Below are 24,738 nucleotides of genomic sequence, written 5' to 3' on the forward strand. Positions count from 1 at the left end.
AATCTGTATAAACAGACAAATCCAGACAGGCATTGAGATCTGCTTAGCCTGGAATACAAACTGATAGGAACACTTAAATGGTAATTGTGATGCATTATTGGAGGACGTATAGGTGCATCCATTATGAAAGTTGGAGACTTAACACCCCCTGTCAGTAATTGATAAATCAGAAAGGCAGAAAAATCAATAAAGATACTCAATAGCTTATCCGAATAGCATTATCAGTCAACTCAATCTGTTGACATTTATAGAATGCTCCATCCCACTACAGCAGAATACAGATTCTCCTCAAGCTTGGGTGTAACATTCAGCAGTGTAAAGCACATTCTAGGCACCCCGTTAGACTCTGAGCTTCATGAGGTTAGGGTCTGGGTTTATCAATCTCACTGTGGAATCCCCAGCACAATGCCTGACACACAGGAGGTGCTTGATGAATATTGTTTTGCATAAAGGAATGAATTGTAAAATTGGGAGACAAGACAAGGAATCAGATCATCATAGGAATAGCACCAAGATACAGTCTTCACACAGAGAAAGCAGATGGAAAATATTTAAGCCTCAAAGGTTAAAACTGCAAACACACTGACAAATAACAGAAATCATCCTTTTATTGTAGAAACTACCACTTGATTAATGTTCTTAAACCCCTGCTTTCATCATATCGCTTCTTTAATAACTTTCAATATCTCCGGTGTTTTGACTCCTTAATCTAGCATCCTAAGCCTTCTCTAACCAAGACCTTCCCTAGTTATCTTACCTTGCCTCTTATTAATAGATCAGATATTATTAATTGCTTCAGCTCTTGAATTTATCTATTTCCTATCTACATTTCTTGTATGAACCTCTAGAGTTTTGGCTGTATCTCATTTATATCTGTTTAATATGAAAATAATTTGTGTTTCATTTGTTTATTTGTAAATTAATTTCTTTCTGTATTTTGAGTGCATTTTCCCATTGACTCAGTATTAAAAATGATTAGATTCTATTTACATCTCTAAAAATGTATTAACAAATGGTGTAAATGAAGCATATTCCTACAGAAAGCTAAGCTTGGAATCCTTGGAGCAAGGGCCTATGTAGCAAAATTTTGAACTACATCCATCACTCCCTGATTGTCCCTTCAAAAACTCTCATTTTGGAGCACTGGTTTACTTCGTAAGGGTTTAATTTTCTATAGAGAACTCAGTCCATTTATCCTCTTCTACTTATAGGACTTTCATTGATTTTCTTCTGGATCAAGTTTGTGTTTGGAGGTATGTATGTATGTGTACATGCTCGGTCGTGTCTGACTCTTTGCGACCCCATGGACTATAGCCCACTAGGCTCCTCTGTCCATGGGATTTTCCAGGCAAGAATACTGGAGTGGGTTGCCATTTCCTCTTCCAGGGGGTCTTCCCAATGCAGGGATTGAACCCGAGTCTCCTGCGTCTCCTGCAATCCAGGCAGATGCTTTACCACTGAGCCACCAGGGAAGCCTGTATTTGGGGGTTGGGGGTTGGAAACCACTTAGGACACCAGTGCATAATTTTTGAAGACAAATAATGCCTGCCTGAGAAATATCACTGATCATGTTTTAACAGAGATGTTAAGCAAATATGCATAGTGGAGAATAGTCACTTCCAAAGGATTTGTTTTATCATTGCTATTATTTTTAGACACTAGAACTTGTCCTGTTAGAGCTGACCTAATTATTCCCATTAATACAATTTTTTTACACTTCTAATAATTACCAGCAAGTATCTAAGAGAAAATCAGTAAGCTTTTAGAGAATGAGCTGAATTTCAGGAGGTAGGTATGAGCTCTAAAATAACTTGCAGTTTTGCTTTGTGGCGATTTAAATCAGTTGCCTCCATTTTTATTTGAATGTTTCTTTTAATAGATTCCGTGACCCAGATCATGACCAGCAAAAGCTGTGTAGAATTCAACTTGGAGATTTTTTGATTTAATGTGTCAGAATATGAGAAATAATGGGAGCTATTGGGAAAGATCAGTTAGTTAGTTTAGGAATTAACATTCTAAACCCAGTCTGTGTAATGCATTATTGTTCTGGTGCCTGGCTAGCCCTTTTCTCTATGCTGTTCACCTATTTGTGGTGATGGGTTGATATCGTGGTTTCCAGAACTATTCTACTCTGCCATATTTTCACAGTTCCCTTGATTATCAACTTTACTGCCTGTTCTTTTTACTTATTTATTTATTTGTGGCTGTACTGGGTCTTCGTTGCTGTGTGGGCTTTTCCCTAGCTGCACCAAGTGGGAGCTTCTGTTGTTGTGGAGCACAGGCTCCTGAGTGCCCTGGCTTCAGTAGCTGTGGCACGAGGGCGCAAGTTGCAGATCCCGGGCTCTCAAGCACAGGCTCAGTAGTTGTGGCATACAGGCTTAGCTGCTCCATGGCATGTGGGATCTTCCCAGAGCAGATCAAACCCATGTCTCCTGCATTTGCAGGCAGATTCTCTACCACTGAGCCACCAGGAAAACCCTTACTGCCTGTTCTAACACTGTATTTTAGTTACCCTGATAGCAATCGTATGAATACACACATATAGTACTCATTTAGTGTGTATTGTCTTTGGAGTCAGATTACCTGGATTCCAGCTCTGCCGTTTACTAGCTCTGTGCCTTTGGGCAAGTTATTTAAGCTCTATCAGATGCAGTTTTCTCAACAGTAAAATGAATATATTAGCCATCTCGGTGTCTGTAATAAGGATTAAATAAAATAATCTGTGGAAATCATTTAGCACAGTATTTGGCTATTGTTAGGGTTCAATAAATATTATTATTATTATTGCTGAAAAGGTACATATTATAGGCTTTTGAAGTAACAGAATGATATGGAATAGAAGGAGTTTGCCAATGAAGAAATTGGTGGTCCTAATATTTAAAATGTGAGTGCATGTAAAAATACTGTTTATACTTTCAGAAATCCTTAAATGCATTGCTTAAACAATTAGAGAGAGAAAAAAGGAATCTTGAAAATCAAGTGAAAGACTATGCACTGAGACTGGAACAAGAGTCAAAGGTTTGTTTTTATTCTATGCTAAGAAATTCCTTTGGAACTGCCATGATTTTTGGTATGTTATTAAAAACATACTATATAATTCTACAGTATACTTACAAAACTATTTTGTATACTATTTTTAAAAAGCATAGAGACATAATTTGGCAGTAGTCTTGTTAGTATTGTAAATCTTTGATATCAGTTTCTTTACTTTTGTATCTTTCACATAAGCTTACCACAGGACCAACAATGAGCGTTGTACATACCTCGCTGAAATGTCTCAGGTAACTTGTTTCTTTACCTTGAGTTTTTAAGAGGTACTGTAAATTATGTTTTTCACTTTTCTAGGTTTTTTGATTGGCTTGGTTTAGTAGAAAGCAGCTGTTGGAATTAAAGAAGAAAGAGTACCAGTTTCTATATATGGAAGGTAAAAAAGAAAACGTGTAACTTTTATCAGTCAGTCAGTTCAGTCGCTCAGTTGTGTCCGGCTCTTTGGAACCCCATGAATCACAGCATGCCAGGCCTCCTTGTCCATCACCAACTCCTGGAGTCTACCCAAACCCATGTCCATTGAGTCGGTGATACCATCCAGCCATCTCATCCTCTGTCATCCCCTTCTCCTCCTGCCCCCAATCCTTCCCAGCATTAGGGTCTTTTCCAGTGAGTCAACTCTACGCATGAGGTGTCCAAAGTATTGGAGTTTCAGTCTCAACGTCAGTCCTTCCAATGAACACCCAAGACTGATCTCCCCCAGGATGGACTGGTTGGGTCTTCTTGCAGTCCAAGGGATTCTCAAGAGTCTTCTCCAACACCACAGTTCAAAAGCATCAGTTCTTCGGCTCTGAGCTTTCTTCACCATCCAACCTTCACATCCATACATGACAACTGGAAAAACCATAGCCTTGACTAGACAGACCCTTGTTGGCAAAGTAATGTCTCTGCTTTTATTTATTTATTTATTTTTTATGTCTCTGCTTTTAAATATGCTATCTAGGTTGGTCATAACTTTCCTTCCAAGGAGTAACCATCGTTTAATTTCATGGCTGCAATCACCATCTGCAGTGATTTTGAAGCTCAAAAAAATAAAGTCTGCCACCGTTGGCACTGTTTCCCCAACTATTTGCCATGAAGTGATGGGACCAGATGCCATGATCTTAGTTTTCTGAATGTTGAGCTTTAAGCCAACTTTTTCACTCTCCTCCTCCACTTTTATCAGGAGGCTTTTTAGTTCCTCTCCATTTTCTGCCATAAGGGTGGTGTCATCTGTATATCTGAGGTTATTGATAGTTCTCCCAGAAATCTTGATTCCAGCTTGTGCTTCTTCCAGCCCAGCGTTTCTCATGATGTACTCTTCATGTAAGTTAAATAAGCATGGTGACAATATACAGCCTTGATGTACTCCTTTTCCTATTTGGAACCAGTCTGTTTGTTCCATGTCCAGTTCTGACTGTTGCTTCCTGACCTGCATACAGGTTTTTCAAGAGGCAGGTCAGATGGTCTGGTATTCCCATCTCTTTCAGAATTTTCCACAGTTTACTGTGATCCACACAGTAAAAGGCTGTGGCATAGTCAATATAGCAGAAATAGATGTTTTTCTGGAACTCTGTTGCTTTTTCGATGATCCAGTGGATGTTGGCAATTTGATCTCTGGTTCCTCTGCCCTTGCTAAATCCAGCTAAATTTGCATTCCTGGATGTCTGGCTCTAGGTGAGTGATCACACCATCATGAGTATCTGGGTCGTGAAGATCTTTTTTGTATAGTTCTTCTGTGTATTCTTGCCACCTCTTCTTAATATTTTCTGCTTCTGTTAGGTCCATACCATTTCTGTCCTTTATCGAGCCCATCTTTGCATGAAATGTTCCCTTGGTATCTCTAATTTTCTTGAAGAGATCTCTAGTCTTTCCCATTCTATTGTTTTCCTCTATTTCTTTGTACTGATCGCTGAGGAAGACTTTTTTATCTCTCCTTGCTATTCTTTGGAACTCTGCATTCAAATGGGAATATCTTTCCTTTTCTCCTTTGCTTTCTGCTTCTTTTCTTTTCACAGCTATATGTAAGGCCTCCTCAGACAGCTGTTTTGCTTTTTTACATTTCTTTTCCATGGGGATGGTCTTGATCCCTGTCTCCTGTACAATGTCACGAACCTCCATCCATAGTTCATCAGGCACTCTGTCTATCAAATCTAGTCCCTTAAATCTGTTTCTCACTTCCACTGTATAATCATAAGGGATTTGATTTAGGTCATACTTGAATGGTCTAGTGGTTTTCCCTGCTTTCTTCTGAATTTGGCAATAAGGAGTTCATGATCTGAGCCACAGTCACTCCCAGTCTTATTTTTGCTGACTGTATAGAGCTTCTCCATCTTTGGCTGCAAAGAATATAATCAATCTGATTTCAGTGTTGACCATCTGGTGATGTCCATGTGTAGAGTCTTCTCTTGTGTTGTTGGAAGAGGGTGTTTGCTATGACCAGTGCGTTCTCTTGGCAAAACTCTATGAGCCTTTGCCTTGCTTCATTCTGCACTCCAAGGCCAAATTTGCCCATTACTCCAGGTGTTTCCTGACTACCTACTTTTGCATTCCAGTCCCCTATAATGAAAAGGACATATTTTGGGGTGTTAGTTCTAAAAGGTCTTATAGGTCTTCATAGAACCACTCAACTTAAGCTTCTTCAGTGTTACTGGTTGGGGCACAGGCTTGGATTACTCTAATATTGAATGGTTTGCCTTGGAAACGAACAAAGATCGTTCTGTCATTTTTGAGATTGCATCCAAGTACTGCATTTGGGACTCTTTTGTTGACCATGATGGCTACTCCATTTCTTCTAAGGTATTCCTGCCCACAGTAGTAGATATAATGATCATCTGAGTTAAATTCACCCATTCCAGTCCATCTTAGTTAGTTGATTCCTAGAATGTCGACATTCACTTTTGCCATCTCCTGTTTGACCACTTCCAATTTGCCTTGATTCATGGGCCTAACATTCCAGGTTCCTATGCAATATTGCTGTTTACAGCATCGAACCTTGCTTCTATCACCAGTCACATCCACAACTGGGCATTGTTTTTGCTTTGGCTCCATCCCTTCATTCTTTTTGGAGTTATTTCTCCACTGATCTCCAGTAGCATATTGGGCACCTACCGACCTGAGGACTTCATCTTTCAGTGTCCAATTTTTTTCCTTTTCATACTGTTCATGGGGTTCTCAAGGCAAGAATATGGAAGTGGTTTGCCATTCCCTTCTCCAGTGGACCACATTCTGTCAGACCTCTCCACCATGACCCGGCCGTCTTGGGTGGCCCCACACGGCATGGCTTAGTTTCATTGAGTTAGACAAGACTGTGGTCCTGTGATCAGATTGGCTAGTTTTCTGTGATTATGGTTTCAGGGTGTCTGCCCTCTCACGCCCTCTCGCAACACCTACTGTCTTACTTGGGTTTCTCTTACCTTGGATGTGGTGTATCTCTTCATGGCTGCTCCAGCGAAGCGCAGCTGCTGCTTCTTACATTGGACGAGGGGTATCTTCTCACGGCCACCTCCTCCTGACCTTGAACGTGGAGCAGCTCCTCTCGGCCCTCTTGTACCCGCGCAGCCGCCATTCCTTGGACGCGGGGCTGCTCCTCCTGGCTGCCGCCCCAACCTCAGGCGTGGGGTCGCTCTCCTCGCCACGCTTGTGCACGGTCCGTCGCAGCCGCACAGTCCATCACAGCTGCTGGACTTTTATAAAAAGGTAAAAATAAGATATATGCTTCCTAAATTAATACATTTTGTGTACTTGTTTCTTTAGTTATTCCTTTAGTTTGATTTGTAATTACTAGAATTCACACAGATAAGTAGTTTTCACTCCTTGTCATGAAAGTCAAGGCATTTTACCTCATAGCTATGCATAATGAAGTCTAAGATAGACCCCACACTGCTATTGCTGCAAAGTGTGTACCTACAAGCGGCAGGACAGGGAAGTGATCAATGAATTATGAAAGACACTGCACATACTTTCCACAGTTTTTCATTTGCTTTTTCATTTCATTTATGATGTTGTTGGTATATAGAGTTTTTGTTTAGATGTTGTCAAAGCTATCTTTTATTTATGGCTTCTTATGTCATATTTTAAAAGACTGTCTTTGTCTCAGTGTTTCATAACATTCATCACATCTCTTTAGTACTTATTTGGCTTAATATTTGACATTTAGATATTTAATCCTTATTAACTATTTTGATATATGTTTTCAGGTTAGGATGCAAATTCATTTTTCAATGTGCATCATTTGAATGGAAGTGTCCAAAGAGGGGTAGGATGTGTGAATCTAAGAGAAAAAAATAAAAGATCAGGATTGAAGCAATGGATTTAGAACTTTTTAGCATATAGATCTGAGAAGGCAATGGCAACCCACTCCAGTACTCTTGCCTGGTGGGCTCCCGTCTATGGGGTCGCACAGAGTCAGACACAACTGAAGTGACTTAGCAGCAGCAGCAGCATATAGATAGTAAATGACCCCATGTGAATGAATCAAATGCATCAGGGAGAATACACAGGGTGAAGAGATAGTCTGAGATGCAGCTTTGAAGAGTTTCAGCAGTGATAGCCAGGGAAGAAGAACCAAAAAGAGGGTCAGTGTCCTCAAGACATAGGTACATGAGACATGGAGGTAGAGGACCTTGAGGACTGGTTTTGACATAACAGTAATCACCTGACCACTGATTTGGTGTTTCCAGAGGCTAAATGAAGGGACTAGAAGGAAGGGAGTTGGCTTTGGGGATTGGAATCGAGAATGGGATGCACAGAACAACTTGAGAATGAAAGTCAGGGTGAGGGGTAAAGGTAAGCTTGGACTTTAGTGCCAACGAAGGTAAGTAGGAAATTGAGACAAAACTGTGGTCTTTTACCCATGAAATGGACAGTCAGTCCACCTTTTATAGTCCTGGATGCTTGGCTAGAAGCCCTGCTTCCTCCTGCTGTACCAGCATCCATGTGCCTTTCCTCATACCTTGCACTCTGTCTCCTTGGAATATGCTGTTTCTCCTACATTCCAGTTCTGCCTCCTTCAAGGTGAACCAAATGCCCTCTCCTTTATGAGGCCATGATACGATGAGAGGCCACAGACTTTGGAGTCACTGCAAATTGGACTTGAATCCCAGATTTGTACCTACTGTGGTGTGAGCTTTGGGGGCCTCAATTTCTTTCCTCCTCTGTAAAAGGAAAGTAGTGGGAGTATCTTGTGGGGGATTTGTGAGGTTCTGGAGATATGATATATGTAAAGTGTTGAGTGAAATGCCTGGCACATAATTGGTTCTAAATTCCAGTAAACAGTGAATATTGTTTTCCTGTTTTTCCTTCCGATCTCCCTAGCCCTTCTCTCTGTGACAGGGGCGTCAGCATTTCTACTTGCCTTAGCCATCCTCCTTTAGCTTTGTTTATCTGAAAAAGATTATTTGGGTGGAATAGCTCCTACTCTGATTATACAGGATCACTGAACATACAATCAAAGCCTATTTTAACAGCTTCCCAGGAAGATGTTAATCCTGTTTCCCTGTATAAATGTTAATAAGGATTTTCACTCCAGAGTGAATTGTTAATCTTTATAGTCAAAGATGGTTCTGACTATGTGAATACTATGGTGACTGGAAAGGTCAATGAATGATTTGCCATTCTTTCCATGCTGAATACATAAATAATTGATTCTTTAGTAGATAACTAGAGCTGTTTGCTGAGTCTGCTGTTTCTATTTCTGCTGGCTTCACAGTTTTGGCTGAAACTGAGTTTCCACATCTTAGGATTCTTCCAATTTTCATGGTATATGGACAGTATGGACATTGCTTTTTAAGAATATATAGGCAATCTTGCCAATATTTTATAATAACTTTACAGTATAAAGCAAAATGAAGTGAAAGTATTAGTCATTCAGTTGTGTCTGACTCTTTGCAACCCGGTGGCCTGTAGGTTGCCAGGCTCCTCTGTGCATGGAATTCTCCAGGCAAGAATACTGGTGTGGGTTGCCAATCCCTTCTCCAGGGGATCTTCCTGACCCAGGGATCAAACCCTGGTCTCTTGCATTGCAGGCAGGTTCTTTACCATCTGAGCCACCAGAGAAGTCCCCAAAATGCAGTATAACCTGTAAAAATTGTCAATCACTATTGTACACCTGTGACATATAATATTGTACAACAACTATATTAAAATTAAAAAAGAAAGAAAGGAGAAAAAAAGATATACAGACATACCTAGGAAATATTGCAGGTTTGATTCCTGACCATCAAAATAAAGTAAAACAAATATTACACTTAGGTGAGTCACATGAATTTTTTGATTTCTAGTCCATATTAAAATTTTTTTTATACTGTAATGTAGTACAACAGCATTATATCTAAAATACAGTATCCATACCTGGTTAGGAAAGAGTTAATTGAGAATTGACTATTCCTCTTATCTCTGAAAGCAATCAAGAAATACGAAGATAAATGCTAAATAAACTATTGTATTTCAGATCTCTGGCTCCTACCCAGTTTCTCAAAGGAAACAGATGGATCAGCTGCCTAAAATGAAAGAGAATCTAGTGAAAACGTAAGTCTAGATCTTTCCTTTCTAATTAATTACATTCAAATGTGAATGGTACTCATGAAACAGGTGTCCATTATATTTTGGAAGCTTAACTTTTATAGCAACAATGTAAAATAGCAGATGGTAAGAGAACTTAGAGAAGTTTGTATTCTCCATTTACTCTTTATATATATCTGGTAGGTTCCAGGAATATTGTTCATCCTCAAACATGATATTATTTTCTAAGCTAAAACGATGCTGTTCCCAAGTAGAGCTTAGAACTATACCATTAACAACAGATCCAATTAAATGATCTGCCTTAAGCTTTTAGTTTTACCACTGTGGGTGAGAATCCCCTAGAAGAAATGGAGTAGCCATCATAGTCAACAAAAGAGCCCGAAATGCAGTAGTTGGATGCAATCTCAAAAACGGCAGGATGATCTCTGTTCATTTCCAAGGCAAACCATTCAATATCAAGGTAATCCAAGTCTGTGCCCTGACTGAAGAAGCTTAAGTTGAACGGTTCTATGAAGACCTACAAGACCTTTTAGAACTAACACCCCCAAAAGATATCCTTTTCATTATAGGGGACTGGAATGCAAAAGTAGGAAGTCAAGAAACACCTGGAATAACAGGCAAATTTGGCCTTGGAGTACAGAATGAAGCAGGGCAAAAGCTAATAGAGTTTTGCCAAGAGAACGCACTGATCATAGCAAACACCCTCTCCAACAACACAAGAGAAGACTCTACACATGGACATCACCAGATGGTCAACACTGAAATCAGATTGATTATATTCTTTGCAGCCAAAGATGGAGAAGCTCTATACAGTTAGCAAAAACAAGACTGCGAGCTGACTGTGGCTCAGATCATGAACTCCTTATTGCCAAATTCAGACTTAAATTGAAGAAAGCAGGGAAAACCACTAGACCATTCAGGTATGACCTAAATCAAATCCCTTACAATTATACATAGGAAATGGGAAATAGATTTAAGGGACTAGATTTGATAGACAGAGTGCCTGATGAACCATGGATGGAGGTTCGTGACATTGTACAGGAGACAGGGACCAAGCCCATCCCCAAGAAAATGAAAGGCAAAAAAGCAAAATGGCTGTTTTAAGAGGCCTCAAAAATGGCTGTGATAAGAAGAGAAGCGAAAAGCAAAGGAGAAGAGGAAAGATATATCCATTTGAATGCAGAGTTCCAAAGAACAGCAAGGAGAGATAAGAAAGCCTTCCTCAATGATCAGTGCAAAGAAATAGAGGAAAACAATAGAATGGGAAAGACTAGAGATCTCTTCAAGAAAATTAGAGATACCAAGGGAACATTTCATGCAAAGATGGGCTCAATAAAGGACAGAAATGGTATGGACCTAACAGAAGCAGAAAATATTAAGAGGTGGCAAGAATACACAGAAGTATTGTATCAAAATGATTTTCACGGCCCAAATGATCACGATGGTGTGATCACTCACCTAGAGCCAGACATCCTGGAATGTGAAGTCAAGTGGGCTTTAGGAAGCATCACTATGAACAAAGCTAGTGGAGGTGATGGAATTCCAGTTGAGCTATTTCAAATACTAAAAGATGATGCTGTGAAAGTGCTGCAGTCAATATCCCAGCAAATTTGGAAAACTCAGCAGTGGTCACAGACCTGGAAAAGGTCAGTTTTCATTCCAATCCCAAAGAAAGGCAATGCCAAAGAGTGCTCGAACTACCACACAATTGCACTCATCTCACACACTAGTCAAGTAATGCTGAAAATTCTCCAAACCAGGCTTCAACAGAACATGAACCATGAACTTCCACATGTTCAAGTTGGTTTTAGAAAAGGCAGAGGAACCAGAGATCAAATTGCCAACATCCACTGGATCATCGAAAAAGCAAGAGAGTTCCAGAAAAACATCTATTTCTGCTTTATTGACTATGCCAAAGCCTTTGACTATGTGGATCACCACAAACTATGGAAAATTCTGCAAGAGATGGGAATACCAGACTATCTGGCCTGTCCCTTGAGGAATCTGTATTCAGGTCAAGAAGCAACAGTTAGAACTGGACATGGAACAACAAACTGGTTCCAAATAGGAAAAGGAGTATGTCAAGGCTGTATATTGTCACTGTACTTATTTAAGTTACATGCAGAGTACATCATGAGAAACGCTGGGCTGGAAGAAGCACAAGCTGGAATCAAGATTGCCGGGATAAATGTCAATAACCTCAGATATGCAGATGACACCACCCTTATGGCAGAAAGTGAAGAAGAACTAAAGAGCCTCTTGATGAAACTGAAAGAGGAGAGTGAAAAAGTTGGCTTAAAGCTCAACATTCAGAAAACTAAGATCATGGCATCTAGTCCCATCACTTCATGGCAAATAGATGGGGAAACAGTGCAAACGGTGGCAGACTTTATTGTTTTGAGCTCCAAAATCACTGCAGATGGTGACTGCAGCCATGAAATTAAACGATGGTTACTCCTTGGAAGGAAAGTTATGACCAACCTAGGTAGCATATTAAAAAGCAGAGACATTACTGTGCCAACAAAGGTTCATCTGGTCAAAGCTATGGTTTTCCCAGTAGTCATGTATGGATGTGAGAGTTGGACTATAAAGAAAGCTGAGTGTTGAAAAATTGATGCTTTTGAACTGTGTTGTTGGAGAAGAATTTTGAGAGTCCCTTGGACTGCAAAGAGATCCAACCAGTCCATCCTAAAGGAGATCAGTCCTGAGTGTTCATTGGAAGGACTGATGTTGGAGCTGAAACTCCAATACTTTAGCCACTTGATGCAAAGAACTGATTCATTAGAAAATACCTTGATGCTGGGAAAGATTGAAGGTGGGAGGAGAACGACAGAGGGTTCGACAGAGGATGAGATGGTTGGATGGCATCACCAACTCAATGGACATGAGTTTGGGTAAACTCCAGGAGTTGGCGATGGACAGGGAGGCCTGGCGTGCTACAGTTCATGGGGTTGCAAAGAATTGGACACGACTGAGCGACTGAACTGAACTGAACCTTTTAGTGCAGAAGTATGGACACTGCAATAAATGTAGGTGTCAATGCAGTTTAAACTATGTTTTCGTATGTGAATAAAAATAATTTAGGATGAATTAAGAACAGAGGAATATTTTAGGAGTTTAGGAGGTTATGTCTACACACGCTTTTCTGTGGTCCTGTACCAAGTACAGAAGAATTACTCAGGCAGTCCTTGTCTTCTATAACCTTATCTCATGGGGAAGTTGTCCTTAAAAAGACATATAAGTCAATAAGGGAAAGACAGACTCATAGAAATCCAAGAACAGGATTTCCAATATAACTGGATCCACAGATACTAGAATTTAAATTCAGAGAAGCCTTAAAGACCTCAGCAGATGTTCATGGATCATCACTTTAGTGGTTTGCCATTTGGATAGTAATTAAAGGCACAGACTTTGAACTTTGACTTCCTGGATTCAAATTCCAGATCTACTTACTAGCTATATAACCTGTTTCTGTCTTCTGTCAGAGCTAACAGAGCTAATGATAGTATCTGCATCATAGAGATTTTGTGAAGTTGATAATGAGTAAACCAATAAATAAAATTTAGAATAGTCCCTGACTCAGATTATGAGATCTAAGAATGTTGCTATTATTATTTGTAGTATAATAGACCACTAGTTTATTCTCTGCTTGTTTTTTCTTCTCATTACCAACTGCCAATTTCACTTTCTACACTTTTACATTACAGACTCTGGTATATATCATAGTTTCAATTTTATTGTAATTTTAGGTCACGTATCTTTGGCTTACTCATGAATTCTTATTTCCATCTTGTCCATGCTCTGCCTCATGGATTGTATTTTCTTAGCTTTAACTCACATTTCCAGAGACAAGCATCAGATTGGTCCATCTCATCCCTTTTTGGACAAAACTTTCCACATTAGGCCACCTCATGGGCTACTTCTAGGCCTTTGGATTATTTGCCCTTGAGGGAGTTGCCTCTGTAGCTTGACAAGATGATATGATATGCTGTAACATATGGCTGTTTAGGATTATACAGTAAACAGAAAATCTGCATAGAGAGATTTCTCTGTGAAGGACTGTGGGCTGGAGGAACTAGGATAACTAGGTAGTTCTCCCCATGTGACATACTAGTGTTTTTGTTGCACACAATGGTAACTAAAAGATCATGATTAATGCTTATCTTATTTCAGGGTAAGATGTAATTAAGTGAATCAAAAGACAATGAGTCATGAGAGGACCAGTAAAAAAGATTTCAAGATCAAACCATCTTTCAAAACTCAATCTGTGATTCCTGAATTGGATAGTTTAGTATTTCTTCCCTTTTTTCATTTTAACTGAAGTTAGTGAAGTTAATGTTTGACATACTTTTCAGGGAATGAGATAGATAAGAAAGAGCTATCAATCTTCTCTTTAGATTTTCTTCTAGAAGTTTGTTCTTTTGTCTGTATGAAAGTAATTTTCTCAAGTGACCATAAACCATCTAATAGCATTCTTATGACTTTTAAAATATCCTAGTAAGCCTTAAGGTTGACATCATTACACTTGCTTTTAATGATATACTCATGATCTGTTCTGATAGTAACATTGCTATTTTATTTGGATTCTAGTTAGCTGTTAGCTAAAAATGTGAGTTCATCAGAACTTTTCTGCTATTTCAGGCTATGTCATGTTCATCTTTTTAAAACTCAAGGTTTAAACAAAGCTGGAAATCAAATACATTTTAAACTTTGATTTGAACTATCATGGTGTTGTGGAAATAGCCTTCGATCAGGAATCAGCTGGGGTATAGTTCCCACCCTGCTATGAACTTTAGAGATCTGGGGTAAGTTCTTTCACCTCATCTTCATTTCCCACATCTGTAACTGAAGCAAACTATACAATTTCTAAGGTTTCTTACCATTCTAGAAAGCCAGTACTTATTCATCTGCAAGATCCTGCCACTTAACACATGGAAATTTAAGTCATTTTATGACATGTATTAATTTATGGGGATGGCCTCGTTCTTTGGGCCATGCTTTGGCCAAGTGTTCACAATACTCAAGTCTAGAATGGAAATAGAACAAGGGTATGAGAAGTGTTATTTTAAGGCATTAAAAAAATTTACAAATTCTCTTATTTCTATTTAGATTGTTTTCTTACTGTTACCTATGTCTGGAAGATACATATGATTTATTCCCCCTGTTTAATAAGTTAAATTATTGGACTTTACAGAAATCACTCAGAGGTAAGTATAGTTTCTGGTATTCTTACCTTATATCTGGTACCAAACCCTAAATTATATTCAGTATCACCAATAATGGATGCCAAATGCTTTTCTCTAACTATTTATAGATATTCACTTTCTTTAAATTAGAATACATACATTTCATATAGACAAATAATTATTCTATGTGACTTTAAAAAGTAATGCAGAGAAACAAAGTAACTTCCTGTAAATTATTCCAAATAGAAACCATTTGGAAATATTTTCACCGGTGTTTAAGCTATCTACAGATATATCAGGTACCATGACTCATTTTATTAAATAATTACTAGATACTACATTTTTATTTATTTACTTCTGTGTACACTATTTCTAAAAAGGATTGTGTTACCTTTTACTAAATACAGAGATATATCTATAAATTGAACAAGACCCATAAGATGAAAGATAAAAATAAAAGTTACTTTTGCTAGATTCCCAACTAAGAAAAAGCTCTATTTTAAGCTTCTTAATAATCAGCACAAAGAAAGAACAAATTACATACCTCTCTCTCTTTTTTTTTAATGGAGGGGATATACAAGTCGAGGAAAAGTTATACTTAATTCTGAGCTCTGAAGATAATTTGTCATGTGAAGCTTTATACAAAGTTGCATTTACTGAAATAATCAGTATAAAATTTATACTTTGGGGCCTTTATTTTATTGATTATTGAAGTATGTATTAATATCATTATTGATGTTTTTTTGAAGCATTCACAATTCCTGAAGTAAAATATCGGTAAACAATGTTTATTTCAAAAGTTTTAGCACCTATAAATGTATTACAAAATGTTAAAAAGTACCATTTATAAAAAAAAATGTTGCTGTAATTAAAAAGATATAATGAGTAATAATGCGGATGTGGAGAAATTAGAACCCTCACACACTGGCCAAGTGTTCACAGTACTCAAGTCTAGAGTGGAAATAGAACAAGAGTATGAGACGTGTTCTTTTAAGGCATTAAAAACTGCACCACTGCTCTGAAAACAGTCTGTAAGTTCCTCAGAAGGTTAAACATAGTCACCCAGCATTTCTACTCCTCTGGATACACCCCAGAGAAATGAAAACCAAGGTGCACATAAAAATGTGTATACAAGTATTTATAGCTCTATTCTACATAATAGCTAAAAAGTAGAAACAACCCAAATATCCATCAGCTGATGAATGAGTAAATAAATTCTGGTATATCCAAATAATGGAATAGTATTCAGCTATAAAAAGAATGAAGTACAACATGGATGGACCTTGAAGACATTATCCTGAGTGAATAAAGCCAGTCACAAGAGATCACATATTATATAATTCCATTTATTTGAAATGTCCAGAATAGACAAATCTATATGGACAGAAAGTAGATTAATATAGTTGCTGAAGGCTGATGGGGCTTCAGCATCAGCTGAAGGGGAGGGTGGGTAATGGAGAAGAACTGCTTAATGTGTATAGGGTTTCTTTGGGCTGATACAGATGTTCTAAAATTAATCATGGTGATGGTTGTACAACTTCATTAATGAACTAAAAAATATTGAAAGCACTTTACATGGGTGAATTGCATGTAATGTTATTTATAGCTTAATAAAACTATTATTAAAAAGCAAATATTAAACATATGTTAACCTTTTAATATAAATTGGCAGATGAATTTTAATAGGATTTTATTTGATCTTAGAAAATATGATCTTAAACATTAAAATGCATTGTCATTAGTGCCATTGCTGAGTCGAGTATATTTTTAGCATAATTTTCGAATGAAGAAGATCTTTCAGATACTACACTAGTCAGAAGGACAATGAAGCTTATATACTACTTCCCAGTATTTCCTTGACTTCTTTTGAATAATCCTATCTCATTTGATAACCTTGTAGAAATATTAATAATGCATCTTTTGACATTTGACTAGGGTTAGGTTTTTTACCCCTAATTTATAGAGAGCTATATAGGTTTTGTTTCAAAGACATTTTCTAGTTTTCATCATCTTCATTAGTTTTATCATGTATAGCTGGAGATCCCAATGTGAAGTTACCTATGTCAATTTTAGTACTGTGATGGTCAAAATCCACTGCACAAGAAATTATTTTGGACTAAGAATTATATCTTGCAACAGAAGCTTAACACTTTTTGTTTTGTGCACCAAGTGAGAGCCTTTCTAGACCGCATATAACATGTCCTTTCTTGGATAAATTAAGTAATTGAACAACAGTTATTTCAATATGTAAATAATATGAACTTTTGATTTTTAAATAGCAGAATAACAGACTTAGGACAACAAAGATACTGCAATTTTGGCATTTAAAGAGAGTAAGCATACCAGAATATTAAAAGCTGCTATTAAAATCACTCACTGTGATTGAAATATGAAAGTATCTTTAAAATATAATATAGGACTTCCCATGGCTTAGACAGTAGAGATCTGCTTGCAGTGCAAGACACCTGAGTATGCTCTTTGGGTCGGGAAGATCCCCTGGAGAAAGGAATGGCTACCCATTCCAGTATGCTTGCCTGGAGAATTCCGTGGACAGAGGAGCCTCGAGGCTACAGTCCATGGGGTGGCAAAGAGTTGGACACAACTGAGCGACTAACATTTAAATAATAAAGCTGTATTTAAATGCAAGATCATACCGTTTCGAGAGTAGAACACTATTTTTAAAACAAGTTAACAAATTAATCCAGCCTATGAATTAGGAAAAAATCTTGAATTTATAGAGCATCCTTTTAACTTTATAAAGCAATTTCATGTTTCTGTATCAGTTAGAGAGCGTGTTACTATCCAGAGAGCTACCCAACAGTGAGTTTATTATCATCATTGAAATTGTTCGTGCAGTGGCCAGGTGTCCCTTTGTCAGAGATGTTGCAGAAAGAACTCTGCAATTGGGTGAATTTGATGACTGCCAGTATCCCTTCTGCTACTAAGATACTCTGATTCCCTGTCCATTCAGTCAGTTCAGTTCAGTTCAGTCGCTCAGTCATGTCCGACTCTTTGTGACCCCGTGGACTGCAGCATGCCAGGCTTCTCTGTCCATCACCAACTCCCAGAGCTTACTCAAACTCATGTCCATCAAGTTGGTGATGCCATCCAACCATCTCATCCTCTGTTGTCCCCTTTTCCTCCTGCCTTCAGTCTTGCCCAGCATCAGGGTCTTTTCCATTGAGTCAGTTCTTCACATCAGGTGGCTAAAGTATTGGAGTTTCAGCTTTAGCATCAGTTCTTCCAATGAATATTCAGGAGTGATTTCCTTTAGGATGGTCTGATTGGATCTCCTTGCAGTCTAAGGGACTCTCAAGAGTCTTTTCTAACACCAGAGTTCAAAAGCACCAATTCTTCGGCGCTCAGCTTTCTTTATAGTCCAACTCTCACATCCATACATGACTACTGGAAAAACCATAGCTTTGACCAGATGAACCTTTGTTAGCACAGTAATGTTTATTTTTTAATATGCTGTGTAGGTTTGTCATAGCTTTTCTTCCAAGGAGCAAGCATCTTTTAATATCATGGCTGCAGTCACCATCTGCAGTGATTTGGAGCCAAAAAAAAATAGTCTGTCACTGTTCCCATTGTTTCCCCATCTATTTGCCATGAAGTGATGAGACTGGATGCCATGATCTTAGTTTTCTGAATGTTGAGTTTTAAGTCAACTTCTTCAGTCTCCTCTTTCACTTTCATCAAGAAGCTCTTTAGTTCTCCTTCACTTTCTGCCATAAGGGTGGTATCATCTGCATATCTGAGGTTATTGACGTTTCTCCTGGCAGTATTGATTTCAACTTGTGCTTCATGCAGCCTGGCATTTCTCATGATGTACTCTGCATATAAGTTATATAAGCAGGGTGACAATATACAGCCTTGACGTACTCCTTTCCCGATTTGGAACCAGTCTGTTGTTCCATGTCCAGTTCTAACTGTTGCTTCTTGACCTGAATACAGATTTCTCAGGAGGCAAGTCAGGTGGTCTGGTATTCCCATCTCTTGAAGAATTTTCCACAGTTTGTTGTGATCCACACAGTCAAAGGCTTTGGCATAGTCAATAAAGCAGAAATAGATGTTTTTCTGGAACTCTCTTGCTTTTTCGATGATCCAGTGGATGTTGGCAATTTGATCTCTGGTTCCTCTGCCTTTTCTAAAACCAACTTGAACATGTGGAAGTTCATGGTTCATGTTCTGTTGAAGCCTGGTTTGGAGAATTTTCAGCATTACTTGACTAGTGTGTGAGATGAGTGCAATTGTGTGGTAGTTAGAGCACTCTGGCATTGCCTTTCTTTGGGATTGGAATGAAAACTGACCTTTTCCAGGTCTGTGACCACTGCTGAGTTTTCCAAATTTGCTGGGATATTGACTGCAGCACTTTCACAGCATCATCTTTTAGTATTTGAAATAGCTTAACTGGAATTCCATCACCTCCACTAGCTTTGTTCATAGTGATGCTTCCTAAGGCCCAGGATGTCTGGCTCTAGGTGAGTGATCACACCATGATGGTTATCTGGGTCACTAAAATCTTTTTTGTATAGTTCTTCTGTATATTCTTGCCATCTCTTCTTAATATTTTCTGCTTCTGTTAGGTCCATACCATTTCTTCCCTTTATTGAGATCATCTTAGCATGAAATGTTCCCTTGGTATCTCTAATTTTCTTGAAGAGATTTATAGTCTTTCCCATTCTATTGTTTTTATCTATTTCTTTGCATCCCTGTCCATTATCAGACCAAAAAATGGCTTCCTAAAATATTTGTTAATTGCATCTTATAGGCCGTGTATCTATAGACTGTAAATATGAACTTTCAAAAATGTTGTTGCTTTACCAGTAGCCAAAACTAGCAAAATTAGGAGTAATATTATTATTGTCCATTTGTTAAATGTAAACTAAAATTAGATATCATTTTTCATCTATAAAATAAACAGTGGCTTTCAAAAAGATAACTTTCAATGCTAATAGATCTGAAGTTAAGAAGTTCTAATATACTGCAGTTGGGAATATAAATTCATATAATTCTTTTGAAAGACAATGTTATGTTGACTTAATGTTTGTACTTCTGGTAATCAAGTCTAATGAAAAACCCTGCACCTAGAAAACATGCAAGGACAATTACTTTATCGGTATTATTTGTCATACCAAAAAATGTACAATTAAAGGGAAATGCATAAGTGGACTGTGCTTCTTCCACATGGTTAAATATTCTGCAGTGGTTAGTATTTGCTATCTTATATTAAAATTATTTCTTCTCATATATCTCCATTCTGACGTACTTCAGTGTACTTTATCTCCAGCACTTTAATATAATGAACACTCTTATTCATCATTTGTCACCAGCTAGCTTATTACCTAGTATATGACAGGCACACAGTACATTTTGTTTGTTTTCAGTGGAGTTTGCAAAACAGATCATGAGAGGACTTAACATTAGAAAGTTAACATAGTGATGCAAAGTCATACACAAAATATGATTTTAATGATTGGGAAATATAGGAGAGGCTACAAAAATGGGGTTTAGTCTACTGAAAGTGCCAAAAATGTGTTCTGTTACACAAATTTCCTGTCCAGCTCTACAGAGGAAGATGAGGTAGGCTCCAAGTGATGATTCAGAAATAGGTGGAGAGGGAGAGTGCCTTGTGGAGTACTAGAATGGAGCATGTTTTAACAAGCAGTTTAACTTAGGAAAGTTTACATAACTTTCCTGTCTTAAGTGTCTTCTCTGCAGAATGAAGATGGAACTAATTGATTTCACAAGAAAAACTGCTAAATTGGACAGGATGCTGGGGAAAAACCGCCCATAAACTGGGACTGTCACAGTCACTTTACTTATTATCCCAGAATCTCCAAAACTTCCTTGTGTCAGTTCCCTGTGTCCTTCATTTTCCAACTTTCTATTCTTGGGTCAGTTATTGTACATTTTCAACCTTTGGGAGATTTATTTCCATATTTTTAAATATGTGCAAGCTGTTTTCTTGATTCTTAAGTTTTAAAACATTATCGATTGACTTTCTTATTATAGTACATAAGGATTTTTTTCTCTCTTTATCCTTTTGCTACTCCCCAATATAAAAATCACAATTTTGGTTAAATCTTAAAAAAAAGAACTAATGGATTTCAAAGGTACCTTGAAGAGTATGTGATAGGGAAGGGGAGGGGGGAAACCTTTTTTATTTGAGACAATTCTGATATCTTAATATGGTAAAATTAAGTACTAAAATCATGTAGCAAATCCATTTCTCTTACCTTGCTAGCTCTCATTTGATTATGGGGTACATGGAAAGTAAATCTTTCTGTGAGTGAGTGAGTATGTGAAATTACTGAGATTTGGGTTTTACTTGTTCGAGCAGCCTATGCTCACTAATATAGTATCAAACAATATTTTTAGTAAAGCTTACAAGTCTTTGGATATTGTTTTCAGCAGATAATGTTATCTTTCTTTGAAACTACTTAGAAATAAATTCAGTCTTTTATTGATAGTGATGGCCCCTGGCCTGCCTCCATCATTGAGTCGGATTCTAGAATTTCAGTTGATATTTTTAAAGAGATTCTAACTCAGTGTATTTTCCAGTCCACTGAACAGAACCAAAATAATTTTCTTTCTTTTTTTTCACTAAAGAGAATCTCTTGCTCTTTCATCCACTGGTTTCTAGGATACTGCTCTTTAAGTGAAAGTTGCTTAGTCGTGTCTGATGCTTTGTGACTGCATGGACTATACAGTTCATAGACTTCTCCAGGCCAGAATACTGGAGTGGGTAGCCTTTCCCTTCTCCAAGTGATCTTCCCAACCCAGGGATCAAAGCCAGGTCTCCCGCATTGCAGGCATATTCTTTACCAGCTGAGCCACAAAGAAGCTCTTTAAAGCCTTGTGCAAATGCTGTACAGTCCAAGCCAAATACAGGTTGGGCCCAAACAACCGTGGAATATACCAATCTGTGTCTGAGGGGAACCCATAAGCACTTCCACTCAGAAAAGAAGACCGCACACCATATCTGGTCCATAGCATTTATGGAATCCTATTAATGGGGTAGTTTCCTGGATCAGGCTGTGATTCTGCTTCCTGGTAGGAGTGTCCTTGTTTATTTTTCTCAGTGGCCTCTAACTCTACTCCCTGAAAGATTCTTCCCTTTCCATCTTCTTGTTCATATTTGAAGTGGGCTTTGGGCTTTAGACCCCCCCTTTGGAGATGCACAGCTTTTAGAGCTCATTTTCTGTTAGAACAAACTTTTGTTTGTTAGAACAAACTTTCTGTTAGAAGCCATAGACAGTGGCTTCTTAGTTCAAATAGTCAAAAGCCTTTTAGTCCACGTTTATGGTTTCTTGGATAATAGAGCTCTATTAAAATAATAGTCAATTCCATGTATAATAATGACAGTTTTAGAGCAGGATTTGTTTCTTTGGCCTGTATCTCTCTACTTACCAAAGGGCAGCTACCTTGCATCTGTGGTTGGGCATAAGTTAATACCCATAGTCTGATCTTTGCCACAGGCTGTCCTAGTGGCTTCTTGTTGCACACAACGCTTCTAGGTCTTATTTCTTGTTTTTTGGGTCTAAAAGTAGTTGGCCTTTCCAACCCTTTCATGCCCCCAAATTTCTGGGCTTTCCTTGAGACTCTCTCTATACCCTGTTCCTTGCAAACTGGCTGATGATATCCTAAGCTCATTTTTTTCTTCTGCCTGTTAAAGGCAGCCAGTAACATCAGGCATGCATCATTATTAGTTTTCACACCTCTTTTCCTTCACCCACAGCTTTGCAAAGCACTTAATCTTCTGTGTATAATAGGGGTCCCCAGACTTGGTGTCCCTCCCTCCCATTGCAAACCTGCTAAGTTAATGCCATGCCAGTTGTTTTAGTATTAATATTGTGTTAATGCAGCACTTAATTTCAAGTTATCAATATTTGCATCATGACTATAAGAAAGAACTCTAGACCTCAGGGGCTTCACACAGAGGCTTATTTTTCTCTCAGTACAATCCATTCAGGTTTCTGCAGTTAAAAAAAAAAAAAGGATAAATATATCTTGAAAGACAAAGGAGACCAGGAATGGGAGAGGCACTTGAAAGACTTCAGAATTATTGAGTGTCTGTTAGGCTGGGTGGTAGGTGCATATACACTCATATACTTTATGTTGTACATCTATTACATACATATATGTATGAAATTTTTCATAATAAAAATTTCTCCAACTGACTTTAACTCATGTTAGTATACATGTATTTACAAGGAAAGTGTGAACATCATTTTTTTCTCCTTCACCTCATCAGCCACCTTCACAATACCAGAGACTTCTTTAAGATTGTCTAGTATGTTTGTGATGTAGAAATTCCACAGGACTTTAAGTCCGCAGTCTTTGTGGCTTAAAGGAGGCTGTGTGTCTTTGTAACTACTGATCTCCTCAGGCAGTAAAGCCATAATCAGTGACTCCGGGGAAGCTGCTTTTCGTGGCTCTGCTGTGTGGTTACCTGGAGGGACGCCCTCAGAACCATCACTATGGCAGTGCCTCACCTCACTCTGGACCTTGAGTGACGCAGCCCCCCTCATCCATAGAGTATCACTTTGGTTTAGCTCCACATTTCCTAGTAAAGATTCATTCCATAAAACTAAACTCTGTTGTTAAAAGTATATTGGTATACTGGATGATGAGAAAACTGTCACATCTTAGTGTTATTGGCTGCAAGGCATCATTAAAAGTTGATACTATTATCTGACCTTCATCACTGCCTAAGGGCAATGGTTCCTAATTCACTGGGGAAAACATATTTACTGATCACCCTCTATATGCTGCATACTAGAATACCAAGTGTAGTAAAGAAATCGCTGTGAAAGAATAACTATTCACAATAAAGTCAAAATGTGTTATTTTATATGTATAACTGGACCACTTTGCTGTGTACATGGAACTCACACATTGTTAAACAACTCAGCACCAACATAAAATAAAACTTACATAAAAAATTATTATTTTAAAGTTACTTTGTATTATAAAGATTATTTGTTTTTTTCCTCTAGTATTTCAGTGGCTTAGGCAAATATCAAGACTTTTAAAAATTAATTTTTATTGGAGTATAGTCGATTTACAGTATTATGTTAGTTTCTGTTGTAAGCAAATCAAGTGAATCAGTTATACGTATACATTTATTCTTTCACAGATACCATTATTTCCTTTGTACTTAATCATTATTTTTTATCATATTATTTAAAGGAATGTTATTTTAAAGCATATACTATTACAGTTGAAATTTAAGCAAAATTAGGAAAAGAAGCAAAATGAATGTTTTGCACCCAAAACAAAACAATCTCTGCCTTATCATGCTACTTATAATGAATTCTAATTGTTGAAGCAGAGATGTCAGACAGAGTTGGGAATACCTTGGGAATTTTCCTGTTGTCTTCCCAAATTAACCACCAAAGGAAAGTTTGAGTCAGAGAGTAGCATGGGAGAGCCCCCAAGCCAGGATGAATGAGAATGTTCAGGGGTAAGTGTACTAATAAACTTTACACTATGCAGTTGTCAGAGATGAGCCTTCAGGTTGGGAGAACCAACTGAGCTAAACAAAGGAGGCATGGGAGCAGAAAGGGTCCTAGCCTCTTTGATATAGGGATAACAGGGAGAGTTTTTAGACTGAAACCAGAACCCAGGGATAAATGGGTCAGCAGCTGGGGAGGGTTAGAAGAGATATCCAGAATGGTGTCTAAATCAGTGAACTTTGTTCACAGTGGTCGCTGGCCAACGTTGCCCTGTCCTTTGAACGTGGCTCCGGGCTTCTCTAGGCTTCAGGTGATTCATCCCTTCAGCACTGTAGTCTCAAGAAAGAGGCCAGTTTGGCTGTTGTGGGGATCCTACGCTGGGGAGAATCCCAGGACACTGTCAGGGAATCCTGTTCACTTGATCTAGTTTAATCTAGTTGATTCAAAGCTGAATCTTGAAAGCCAGATAGGGGCAAGAGAATGTGTGCCCTAGTGCCTCACTGAGGATTGAGAAGTTAATTTCATAAGCAGAGGAGCCCTGC

At 38.2% G+C, this 24,738-nt stretch overlaps 1 protein-coding gene across 1 annotated transcript in view; it reads left to right on the forward strand.

Annotated features, from left to right (window-relative positions):
• Positions 1-24,738, forward strand: part of SOHLH2 (spermatogenesis and oogenesis specific basic helix-loop-helix 2) — a 90,174-nt gene that overhangs the window by 18,845 nt on the left and 46,591 nt on the right. The window contains 4 exon segments of the mRNA XM_065901738.1: positions 2,920-3,022; positions 3,229-3,281; positions 9,479-9,555; positions 11,805-11,838. Coding sequence (XP_065757810.1) covers positions 2,920-3,022; positions 3,229-3,281; positions 9,479-9,555; positions 11,805-11,838 — 267 coding nt within the window.

Source organism: Muntiacus reevesi, chromosome 11 (genome assembly GCF_963930625.1).
Source record: "Muntiacus reevesi chromosome 11, mMunRee1.1, whole genome shotgun sequence".
NCBI classification, from domain to species: domain Eukaryota; kingdom Metazoa; phylum Chordata; class Mammalia; order Artiodactyla; family Cervidae; genus Muntiacus; species Muntiacus reevesi.